This window comes from Prinia subflava, chromosome 1 (genome assembly GCF_021018805.1).
Source record: "Prinia subflava isolate CZ2003 ecotype Zambia chromosome 1, Cam_Psub_1.2, whole genome shotgun sequence".
Lineage (NCBI taxonomy): Eukaryota > Metazoa > Chordata > Aves > Passeriformes > Cisticolidae > Prinia > Prinia subflava.
The window spans coordinates 106579047-106592138 of NC_086247.1; the positions used below are offsets into that span (position 1 = coordinate 106579047).

General features: G+C 43.0%; 1 protein-coding gene across 2 annotated transcripts in view; it reads left to right on the forward strand.

Moving 5' to 3' along the window:
• Positions 1–269: 269 nt before the first annotated feature.
• The window catches only part of AOAH (acyloxyacyl hydrolase), a 73254-nt gene continuing 60431 nt past the window's right edge, over positions 270–13092 (forward strand). For both annotated transcript variants that reach the window (XM_063406560.1, XM_063406571.1), the window contains exons 1-2: positions 270–427; positions 821–975. In XM_063406560.1, coding sequence (XP_063262630.1) covers positions 303–427; positions 821–975 — 280 coding nt within the window. In that variant the 5' untranslated portion in view covers positions 270–302. The remainder of the gene's footprint in view (positions 428–820; positions 976–13092) is intronic.

Sequence of the window (13092 nt, forward strand, 5' to 3'; positions counted from 1 at the left end):
ATCCCTATGCCTCAGTCCCAGCAGAACTAAAGCCCTGGCAAACGCCCAGCACAGCAGCCCCATCCCTCCCAGCCCTGCGGCTCAGTCTTGAGCAGCTTCTTTCATTTTTCACACACAGTCCTCCCGAACGGAAACCCCGGTCAGAAATTTTACAGAAACAGCCAGAGAGAGATATTTTCTTTCTTTTCTGCGGAGGAGGGCAGAGGAGTGACGGCGCAGGGGGAAGGGTTTGTGGAGTTGGTTTTTTTTTCTTTTTCCCTTTTTGCAACACTAGTTGTTCAGGGGAGTGTCCTGTGTTATTAATGCTGAGTGGCTCTGGCAGCCACTGTGGTTCAAGGTCGTTAGTCATCCGCTGCTACTGCAGGAGACACGGGAGCGCTGAGCCAGAGCTGTCCATCCAACCCTCTTGGTCCTCCCAGGCCAGCAGGTTGGGAAGAGCTGCCCGTGGGGCAGCGGGGTCGCGTGGGGGTGTGGAGAGCAGCCCGGGGCCAGGGCCACAGGGGCATTCTCCCAGCCTGGTCACAGCGTGCCCGGGTCTGTGGGACCTGCTGGGTTTGATGGGTGGCAGGGCCTGAGAGGGGCTGAGGAGTCGGGAGAGCATCAGCAATGTGCGAGTGTGGGATCCTCCATGCACCCCATGAGAGGGCAGATGTCTCTGTCCCCGCCTGGGAATCTGTTCCTGTGTTAATTCCAGCTGCACAGGCACGCCAGTCTCCTTTCTCCTCAAGGTGCACTGATGCAGGATAGCCCCTGAGAGTTAAGGGAATACAGGTCCACCTGCACCCTTCTTGCCTGACTTCTTCCTTTTTTCCTTCCTTAGGATGAAGGAGTGTAGGCAAACATTCCTTAATTTATTCTGCATCCTCTGGCTCTTGTTTGTTCTGAATGCTGCCTCTTCCTCCCCTCTACCCCGTGGAAAAGACCCACGAGCCCCTTCGCTCCCCTTTGGGCTGTACAAAGGACACACCTGTGTTGGTATGTATCCAGGTTTTGTTTGCCTGCTGGACTAGTTTATTCCTTACGTTGCTCGTGAGCCAAAGTTGCTATTCACATCATAAATTGCTCCTTTATCTATTTCAACAGCTGTGCTGCAAAATACTTGTAGTCTTTGCTGAAACAGTCACTGAAGATTTTGCAAGGCCATCATGGGATCTGGAGCTATTTTATGATTTTGTTTTTGACTGGCTGCTTCCCAAAGTTCATGTTTTCGCTCTGTGGGGAATGGCATATGGAAAGCTGGCTTTAATGTCTGGCGGTTTGGGATCTGGAAAGAGGATGTTACGAGGTTCTAGTGTTTCTTAGAGTTCACAATGCATTTTGCTTAACTGGCAGGAAGACGCAGTTCCCTTCAGGCTTGCCCAGGGACTCCTCATTGAGTTCAGTTCCTGGAAACCTATTCTTAAGAGTGGTTGGGATCTTAATGGTCTGGATGATCGTCTCTGGATAGCTGGGTTGCAAAGGCTGCTGCCTCACATTTCCTTTCCTTTTTGTGTGCACACGAGTCTGCATGACCCCTACTGAACTGGGGCAAGCTGGCAACCCCCTTCTCACATGACTTCAGTGCCTGTGGTGATCCCCACAGTGCCTACAGCTGGGGGTAGGTATCCTATAGTTTCAGCTGGCTAAGTGATTCCCAGAGCACGACCGGTAACACTGGAGTCAATGTAAACTGTGGATATCTCTGCACCAGAAATGCCCTTGGCATGGCACTCTGTATACCTAGGGAGATGTGGAGCTTATATTTTTTATGTGTGCAAATGGATATGTCTGATGCATTACAATCAAATGCTTTATTTTTTCATCAGAGGGACTTGTTGATCTTACAGGCCTTTTTCAGCCTAAAAATTTCTATCATCATTTTCCCAAGGCACCTTTGTGCTGGAAACAAACCTTGTCACAGCTCTCCATCCTTTAGAAGAAAATAATTCTTTCCGCTGTGGCTTGGGGAATACAGTTAGAAATAATATTCCTAAACTTGATAAAAGCAAGTTTTTTCTTTACTTCTGAGCCACCCACAGTACCTCTGACAGTTTTGGTGGGACAGGGTGAAAGGAGAGCAGAGTCAGGGTGGTGAGGGGGTTCAGCAACCAGACAGAATATGAGAACAAGAGGTGAAAGGCAGAAATGGCTGTGTGGAGCTGTCCTTGTTTGGGCTGGGAGTCGTACAAGTGGTGACACAGCAGCTGCCAGAGCTAGGGGGAAGTGGTGTTGTTTAGTGGTGAGATCTTAAGGCAGCTACAGTTTTGATTGCACAGGAAAGGCAGAGATGATGCTCATCTGTGAGATTTTTACACTGGTGGTTTTTTAGCTGTCAGATTACGAGCACTGTCTGCCTTTTCCATCCTAAAATGTTCTAAATTCCACACGTTGCATTGAAGTTGCCTTGTGCAAGATAACTTGTCCTTTTTTCCTTTCTAAAGGGAGGGGAGCTGTGCTAACCCAGTGCTGGGACCACTGAACATTTCTTTGTTCAGGGAGGAGACATGAAAGGCTCTGCCTCCCACACCAGTTTCTCCTTCTGAAGTGTCCCTTCAGCTAAAAACATCCTTGTGAGCTCAACTCAGGACCCAAACAGATTGTGCGCACCTCTGTAAACCACAAGATAAAAATGAAGTGTGGATAGTGCTAAAAGGGCATGAGCCAGGCCTGGCAGGGAGGACTGGTGGCTGCTAACCCAGATGGCCACTTCTGGGCTTTCACTGATTAGCTGCTCATTTGAATAACTCTTGAAAATACTGTGTCCCTTCCTTTTCTGAAGCAGAAAGGGAAAGCACAGAGGAATTGATTGTTGCACTTGCCATGGCTTGGAGCAGGGGTAACGTCAGCTCTTGCATCTGATTTTGTGACCAGCCCTCTTAGGAGCAGAGAGTAAGGCAAGATCAGCTTGTGATTTCCTTCCAACAGCTCGACCCCAGATACTTAGTTGGCTTAGTTTGCCATCTGGGAAGGTAATGAGAGACATGAGTACTTCTGTGTCATCTTGGCCTTATAGATCAAGGCCAAGATGATTTCATGGAATCAGAGAGAATAATAGAATAGTTTGGGTTGGAGGGCACATTAAAGACCCTGTAGTTCCATACCCCTTGACATGGGCAGGGAAGCTTCCACTGCATCAGCTTGCTCAGAATCCCATCCAACCTGGGCTTGAATACTGGCAGGGATGGAGCATCCACAGCTTCTCCAGGCGACCAGTTCCAGTTCCTTCTCACTGTCACTGTGAAGAATTTCTTCCTTAAATCTTATCTATTTTTTAATGTGAGAAATTCCTATTGTTAAAAGCATAGAAGATTTCCTTGAAGAAATGGGTTTTTTTCACGCAAGTTTAAATGCGTGGTCAGGTGCCTAATTTTTCAAAGTTATCTGCCTCACTTTTCTGAGGGAAATGAGGTGGCTGCAAATTGAATTTCTGATCACTCCTGTGTACCACCTGCTTGACTGAGTTTGTTATGTTAGTAGCCAAAGCCAGTCAGAAAGTGAATGCTCTTTCAGTAACAAAACCAAGAAAATATTTCCCATTAAGCCTTTCCACTGAGAGTATCACACTTCTTGAAGAAGTATGTGGAAATAATATGACAGGAGAGCAAAGTGCAGCTCTGGTACCTCTGTTAAATGTGATACAACTGGCTTGTTTCCTCCTTCTGTTCCCCTTGCTTGCAGCACTCCCTGGGTAGGCACCACCATCTGCCCCAGTATATTCCAGTCCTACTGGCAAAGCATTTCAGTAATTCAAGGGGCTTCCCTGCCCTTAGCAGATCCTAGGAAATGTATTTTGGGTAGGCACCTATGTGCCAATATGGAGCAGGGCTGGAGGAGAGGAGGATGTGCCTCCGGTGAGGTTTAGACAGCAGTTTTAATCACCTTTACTAACTGTAGAAAGAGTCACATCATTATTTATGCCTTTTCCTGAAAAATGTGTCTGCCTCATTCAGAGAAAAGCTTTTCATAATTGACTTGATGTACAAACAAAACACTGGGAGGTTCCCACCTAAAAGGGGGTTTAATACTAGTGCATTTTAGAGTTATGGCAAAGAGGGGAAAAGCACCCATTAATAATCTTCCTAGCTACAGGATCAGATGTAGTATACCTAAGCAATTCCTAACCATCTAAGATAACTGGTCTGTAGAAGTATGTAGCCACAACCAGATAAATGGTCTTTCTTTGGCTTTGTCATGAGGAAAACTTTCCCAACATCTGATAGGTTTTTTTCTCCATCAGTATTTCCTATCTCCCCAGGCTGCTAAAATGACACCATTTTTGCACTCTATGAAATCAGCTCAGGCCCTTCCTCTGGGACTCTGGCTTTGCATGTGATATGTTTTTCTGCTTTTTCCTTATGAGAGATAAAAGAGCTTTTATAGGTTTTCCTACATGCAAAAACCTGTGAGGCTGTTTTCCTTCTGCAAAGGCAGTGAGGTTTTGTTCTGTGCACCGGTTTGAGAGCTAGATGCTGAGTCTGGCTTTCCTTTCTGGTTTGGTTACTGATGGGCAGCATGGCTTAAGGGATTTATTTGGAATGAGACATAAAAATCCTTTTGCTGAGTGAAGCCTGACTGTTTCAGAGTGACATCCTGAGAAAGAGATGCTGTGTACTTCTCTCTCAAAAATTAGACATGAATGAGCATTTCATATACTCAGATCTTTACTTTCCCATCTGTTAAATGAGGAAAATGCTGCCCATTTCAAAGGGAAACCAAAGTTTTACTTGAGTTAGTGTTAAGGTACCCAAAGACAATACAGTAACACTGGTAAACTGTTGACACTGGTGTTAATGTTTCATCATTTTTCTACTGATTTTTAAAGCTTTTATTCAAATCCACCCTTAATTACAACAAACCCTAAAGGTTTTTTTGCAAATTGCTCTGTTCTCTAGCAAAGGTGACTTCATTCAGAGGTACCTGAAGCAACCTCAGGAAAGACAGAAGCTGCCCTGGAGGGTGCAGAAAGCAGGGGAGACACTGAAAGACAGACAGGAACTTCTCTATTCATCTCCCTTCAAAACAGTAAGAAAGGAAATTTGGGGAATAGATCAGAATTTGGTAGATCAGTCAGTTAAACATCAAATCCTAGAAAAATTCTGCAATAGTTAATAAAACTTTTAAAAACACCTTTCAAAAGTAGTGTCAGATCAATCTAATTTTCTTTGCCAATGGGATAATGCCATGTAGACATGGAATAAGATATTATAGCTGGGCTTTAGTAAGGCTTCTAACACTACCTCAGCACTAATTTTATGCTTGAGAGATGTGTGACAGTAATTAAGCTTCTGTAGGGCAGAACAAAACTGATGGGTAGTCTTGCTCAGAGAGTAAATACTAGTGACTCACTCCTTAAGCAAAAGGATGGACAAAATAAGGTCTGGACTTTCTTGAACTTCTCTTTTGAACATACTAGCATACCATATTTTCACTAGCCTGGATAATGAAACTCATGCTATTAAATCAGTTCATGTAAAGCTGAAATTGTTTGCAAGTAAAATGGAGGGCAGAATTAAATTCAAAACAAGCTTGACAGCTTGGAGTACTTGCACCTGAAAAGGTAATTTCAGTATGGGAATGCTGAAGGCACTCACTTCAGCAGAAATAGTCAGTGACACACACAGGCAGGTGAGGAACAACCGGCTGGGTAGCATCCCTAAGGGGGATCATCTGGGCTTGTAGTGGCACAATGATGGCACTGTCACGAAGCACGCACACGCAGCACGCACCGAGACGTGCCAGCAGAAGTCAGCTTGCAAGACATGTGAAGCAACCTGCTACCTTTCTCAGCACTGACAATGCCTCAGAGGAATTTCTGCCTTCCCTTTTGGGGCTGCGCATCAAGAATGACACAGAGTGACAGGAGGTTTCAGAGAAAAACAAGCATAAGCTATAAAGGAAAGAGTGAATAAATTAGAGTTAATTAGTCTGGAGAAGAAAAACTTGAGAAAAGACATATCTGTCTGTGAAAACATTAAAGGCATGATCCATTCTCCAGGTTCATAAGAGCTATGGCAAAAAGTAAGAGAAATGGGTACTAGTGGGGGCATTCAGGTTAGGAAGAGGATTTTCCTATGATTTTAGTCATAGGAATTTTTAAATATCCTTTTTAGTGATAAGTGAGCAGAGTAACAAGTTCCTGAGAAATCTGTAGAAGGCCTCATTAGTGATCTTTACCAACTGTGTCTGCTCAGTCCCTTTGGGACAGACTAGATGGTTTAGATCACCTGTTAGGGCAGAGGTTTTGTAAGAGGACTTACTCCAGCCCAGTATTTCTGGAGTTCTGTGCTGTGACTGCAAGAAGCATTTACAAAGAGCAGCATTTATTTGTTTCCCCCGCCACAGCAGACTGCCCTGCTCTATTGGCGATTCACTTTGGTTGCCCTTTTCAGAACGAGGCCTTTAGTCAGGGAGCCCTCAATAGGGTCAGACAGCAGTGCTCTCCATTTTCTCTGCTAGCAAGCAGAGATCCTGTGGGTCAGCAGCCAGAAAAGCAAATTTCCCCATCTTTGTTCTCGATATAATTCCATTCTCAGCAACTTTGCGGGTCACCACCTCCATTCAGCCAGGAGCACAGAGTTCCTAGCATATGAAGAAGCATGTTTTCAAAACGTATTTTCAGCTCTGATTGCGTTAAAGAGCGGGTGTTTCTGAGCCACCAGCAGAGTAAAACGCTGACCTCTACCTGTGCTGATTTGCGTGGTAGTTGTTGTCCTCAGCAGTTTGCCTCTGTCTAGCTGTGCATGAGTGCAGGGATGAAATATGCCCCTTGGAGTGGCAGCAGGACCGGTGGCGTTGGGAGTTCCTGATAACTTCACACAATGGAAGATGCCAAATAGAGTTGGAGGCTTTTAACCACTGCGCTCAGAAAGAGCGGCTGTGCACATATTGTCTGGGGGGGCACCATGACAGAACGTATAATTTACAGCTCAGTGAGTTCTGTAAAAAAGCCTTGCTCGATATCAGTGTAGCACCACAATGTATTTTACTCTAAAAGGCTGGGAATCGACTTTGATAACAGCTAAGTCAGTTCCAAACCACAGCAGCTCTGCTCACTTCACCAGCATTGTTCCATTTAATCAGCAACAAAGTATGACCTCATGATCAGCAATAAATACTAAATTTGACCATAACATTTTTCTCTAGGACTGTACTTTAGCTAGAACAAACACAGGTGTGGGAATAGTACAGCAGAGATACTAAAGCAACCACTCAGCAACTTCTCAGCAACTGATGGTAAAAATGTCTTTTCCAAAATCAAACCAAGCCTTACTGAAAGCTTATGACTGTAAAATGTAAATATATCTATTGATCACAATGAAAAGGTGTGCTCAAGGTGCCAACATAGCCATATCTATGTGTGTGTAAATGCACAATCACATCTATGTGAATTTGTAGACATGGGTAGTCTTACACCGTTTACATTACTGATGTTTGCCTTGTGTATTATAGTAGTTTTATTAATTGTCTATTTGGATGCTGATTCCTATGTGTGTGCCTCTCACTCTTGTTGATGTGTTTAACCCTACAGGGAACTACTGCTCATGTTTAAGGTGATCACTTTTACTGCTTTTAGGAACTGTGTATCTGAAAAAAATTTCTTGCATTCAGAATCCTGAAATGGTGAAGCCTTTGCAACAAGGATAAAGTAATCCGCTCTACATTAACACCCCCTGCCAGCATTCAGGCTTCAGTAAATTTTCAATACCCCTTCCTGATTTGGAATAGAAAAATATGTTCATGTCACATATACATACACGGGGGCTTTTTTCATATTAATTAATACAGAAAGTATTTCTATTGGATATGCTTGGGGTTATAGATTTTGTTAAATAGGGCTCTTTAAAGTGTAATGTAGGAAACACTAGGGATACATTTGGCTGCCAGGTATGGACAGTCTTCCACCAGATGGAAACTGAATTTTCTGCACTGTCATAGCTGTATCAGAGCCCTTGTTGTATGTCTAAATGAAAGAAAAATGGAGCTCTGAAGTTACAGTGCCTGAGGTGGCCCACTGCTTTTGCATGAGCAATAGAAATAATAACTGGTATCCCAGGTTTTGCTGGAAATTGTTACAAATGCACTCAAAATGCTGCTATTTTGATATTAATATTTTAAAAATGTCTTTAGCCACTACACTGTGTAATTTAATGCCCAGTGACAGGTTTGTTAATGGTGTACCATTTAGTATTTCCAAGATATTTCATAAGACTTATCAAATTATGGATGAAAGGTTCTTGTATATGCAACATATTTGAACGTGGATACCTCTAATTACGTTCCATCACCTCAGTATCTCTGTAAAATACATTAATTCTGTAAATGGTATAGGAAGCAAAGTCTGAGTTAAAAGACTTTATCACTCAGGACCATTTCCAAATTACCTTTCAAAGCAACAAATCTTCTGGCTGGGTATGGGAAGATAAGTGTCCTTACTCTGCCTATACGGTTATGTCATTTGAGCTGAATATTTCATTGAGCTGGAATGAAATCTTGAGGTTATAAAGGGATGTTCTTTGAAAGTGTGAGCTCAGTAATAAGAGGCAGTGCAGGAAGGCAATATGGATATTGGGCCCTATTAGGAAAGGAATATACAGGAAGTGAGATGCTGGCACAGGTTGCCCAGAGGAGTTGTGGAAGCCCCATGCCTGACAGTGTTCAAGGCCAAGCTGGATGGGGCTTTAAGCAACTTGGTGCAGTGGAAGGTGTCCCTGTCCATGACTAGGGGCTCAAATTTGATGATCTTGAAGGTCCCTTTCAACCCAAACCATTCTATGATTATATGAAAAAGAAAACATTCCTGTATTGTAACTTTGCATAACTGTGGTCTGCCTGCACCTAGAATGCTCACGTGGATGTCCCCATCTCAGAGGAGGAAACCTTATTTCTTATTAGCTCCCCACATCAATTTCAAAGAGGAAGGGCTTGTTCCAGGTTGAACTGGAACATGATTAGACAAATTTGGAAAGAGCTGTTCTTATGCCAGATCAACAGCATCAGCACAAGGAGTACCAATAGCCTCTTCTGTAGACAGGTTCTTGTGTCTCCTCACCTGTAGGCTTTAAAAGATACCCTGGAGCTTAGCACTGTCTATGAATGGAAGAAGCTAGGACTGTGTTTTGGGAAAGCCTTCATCTTCTGTATAAAGCCAGGAATGTGATCAATGACTTCATGTATGTGGAGCCAGGCTGGAGCAGGCAGATTTTTGAGGCAGAGGTTTGCCACGTCACCAAGCAAGACTCCAGTTCCTGCTCTACCAGGAGCAAGCAGAGTGACTGCAGGGTGGCCACAGCCTGGTCAGCAGGGTTTGCAGAGAACTATTTGTGTCCAAGGCTGTTTTTTGGACTTATGTCTTCCTTCTTCCTTGTATTTTGGGGGTACATTTAATTTATGGCTGCAGGGGTGACAAAGAAATCCAGCATCCAGAAACATGAGCAGAGGAAGACAAAGGATGATGTGCCAGGTTCCGCAAAACCCATTTAACAGAGTTTTACTCAGACAAATATACCTACAAATCTGAAACTTTGAGAGGCAGCTTTCTCTATCCAGACACTTTTTGACATCCCTAGGTATAATTCTAATTATAGAGCCTTTCAAACTTGTGCAGCAGAAGTGGATTAAGTTAAATAGTCTGCTCAAACTGCCAGAGGCTCCACAGCTAAGCAATGAATTCCTCTAGTTCTGATTTTATTATTGGGATATGATTTTTTTCCCTGAGCTTATTGGAAATGACATTTTTTTATTACACACTACCCTCAAATATATGGAAAGAAGTACTTCCTGATATGTGAGTTTTCACCTTACTGCACTGAGCAAAATGGTTATGGTCTTGTCTTATCTCTTCAGAAATTAATAGCAGATGGGACAAGCCATCGCTAAAAGTGACAGGCATTTATTAATACCAGACTCTAGTTTCTAATGCCTGGTAGGTATTATAATGGCAATGAATTTCTTTCAGAGAAAACATCCTTCAGCCTGTCAAGGTATTGAAACCTATTATTGAAGTGAGACAGCAGAATCAACTTACTGAAAGTTGTTTCTTAAGAAAACCAAGCACAACTCTAAAAAAAAAAAAATTGAGCTTTATTTAATGATGAAGCCTATTTACATTGCCTTTTATGTGTCCAGCTCATGATGAGAAATAAATCACATCTAAATATCTAGTAAATTAAAAGCAAGCAATTAGCTGTTAATTACTGGCCAGATCTGGACATGTTTTTCTACTGATGCCAGAGTACTAAAAAGTTTATATTCTTGCACATGTCATAAGTAATTAAAGCAGTGAGATTTTTACAGTCAAAGACATCTGATTCCCCCTGCCCGTTTTAGCTATATAATTATTTTCCATTTTTAGCTAGTGGAATTAAGACACATTAAAAACTAGGATAACTGGTCAGCATTTCTTTTCCTGCCACTCAATCCAGAGGAAGATGATAAAAAGAGAGATTTGTAGTAAAAGCAAGGATAGTCTGAATTAACTTTCATTTATAGACACTAACCTTTTGAAGTTTTACCTACAGCCCAACACTAGAGATAAGTTCTACTAGAGGATAAATCAGGAAAGGCATGTTCCATGAAAAAAAAAACAGGGAGCCCAGGCAGAGATTAGGCTGCCTCTGCTGCAGTGAGGCACCATAGGATATTCCTTCTCGCTCCTCAAAGGGTTCAACCTTTTCCCTGAGTATTCTAGAATCTCCAGCCCAAAAACTGCTCCTGATGACAACAGCCTGAATGAAAGGCTTTGAGGTCAGCAGAACCAACACATAGGCAAGCATCCCCCAGGGCACAGCCCAGGGCAGCAGACCCCACACAAGGAGTAAGGAGAGGTTGACTGAGGGAAACTAGAAATAATAAACTATAGATAAAAGTCCAGGTAGATGGGGAGGACAGAGATCAGATCAGCCAAGAGTACATGTGGGTGGAATGTGCTCCCTGGGAGCACCTCTCCTAGCAGACAGCCTGGAGACTCTCCAAATTCACTTCCAGAGACCCCAGCTATGGTGCCTAAGGAACAGCAGATCCTTTTGAAAATCAGCCAAGACTTTCTCTATCAGCTTGTCCCATGGAGAGTTGCATTTCATGTGGAATAATTGCATTTGAGGGGGGAGCATTTGGACAACTAAGGTGTGGTCTCCAGTTGCCCAAAGTGGGGAGGGTGTAGTAGCACAAGCAGAAACATCCTCTCTGATAGTGAAGATGAGTTTGTGAGAGCAAACATTTTGAAGTTCAGCTCTGTGGGGATTTCCCAAGTAATCAGGCTGTTATTATTGTTATTTATATTCATACAGCATCTAGTAGCCTGAGGTACTGCATTAAGTACTGCTCAGACCCAGTGTTGGCTCCGTTAATCCTCATGTGAAGCAGATTTGCCTTTGGGCCTGGTTCAATAGACACAAAGGTGTCTAGCTGACTTAATCAACATGAAAAATTTTCTTTTAATTACTGTGAGACTGCTCCTTGAGTAGGGCTACCTGCATGATTGTGTTTGTGATTAAGAATTCTGTTTCTATTTTGCAGAGCTGAACCAAAAATAGTTTGTTTCTTTTTCTTTTCCCACTCCCTCTGTGGTACTTGGACAAACATAAGAGAGAAACTTACATCTTCAGTGGAGACTGTCTTCTTGTATAACAGAGAAAAAGGAAATATCAATGGTGTTTTTATCCTCAGCCCAGCTTCTTGGATTTTTAGCTGTTTGTCCATAATCTCTTTTTTCTGCAGCCCCTGGCTGCAGGTGCAGGAGCACTGGGTTACACAGCACAGGCAAAATGAGCAACACGTCCCTCTGCTGCAGTAGGTGACACTGTCAACTCCAACCTAAACAATTCTATGATTCTGTAGAATCCTCAAGCTCATGCGTCAAGAGAATGAGAGGTAAAACAACAAAAGCTGTGCACCTTGCAAAATATGAAAGGACTAGCTTCTCCCTGTCTCTCTGCTTGAACTCCTTTTTGTCTTTCTGACTTCTAGACAGCAAGATTGATAGATGAAGATCTGACCTTGGTAAGAGTAGAAAGGAAAGCACAGAAAGATTGTGGTGTTTTGCGGTTAAGTTATCATTTAGGTAATTTAATTTTTCTGAGCCTCTATCCTCATGAATAAAATAGCCATAGAAATCAGGGGAAGGATGGTCCCTGTTGTCTTTAGGTTGTTCATGTGTGTTAATAAAATAGCCTTTATGTAATGACTTTTAGACGTGCTGTGGTGTGTTTTCAGGATGAGCAGTGCCATCTCAGTGCTAAAGGCTGGAGTCAGTCCAGCAAGGCTATTACCACTCTACCCTGACAAAGGAGCCAGGGTCTGTTTTCTGTCCCTGAGGCCAGTGCAGGGCATGATTTGCACTCAGACAGCTGAAGTCTTTTGCACTCTTTAGTTTCCAGCCCTACAAGTGTGGGAATGCTGGATGTCCTACCCCTGGAAACATTTGAGATCAGGTTGAACAGGGCTCTGAGCAACCTCATCTAGGTGAAGATGGCCCTGCTCACTGCAGGGGGCTTGGACTAGAAAGGTCCCTTCCAACCCAAGCTATTTTATGATAAGGCTGTAGTAAGGTTAAACCTGGGCCAGAGGGCCCTGGCCTGTTCTTTGAGACCAAGACCTGAACATGCTATACTCTTCATCTTGGACCTTCCCTTTACTTTTAGTTTGGGTCTTTATTATTAATATTTTTTCAGCTATTGTGTTTTTAATTAGCTGTTAATTCCTGGGACTAGTTAGCCTCTGGCTATTTGGGGAGTTGGGGAGAGGGGCAGGAAAGGAGGAATGTCTTGCTTCAGGGTTTTTCTTGGTTATATCTGTCTCCATTTATTCTTCAATTCTTTTAGGCTGGCTGGAGGTAATGGTTCTTAGCATGCTTTGTAAATCTTTCTGCAGAGGGTCTTGAGTGAGCCTTTTATTTAATAAGTATGGAGAAGTGGCCTTTTATCCATGCAAAGGAGGTAACAAATTCACTGTGATTTCTTCTGGATTACTGTATTTGGGATAGAAGAAGTAATAGAAGAGTTGAAAATATTGGTATCACAGCAAGTTCCAATTGTCCTACCTTCTCTTTTATTTGCCATAGAAGCATCAGTGCTATTTATGTCAAAAACCAGCACTTTGATGTAATAGCACATAGGT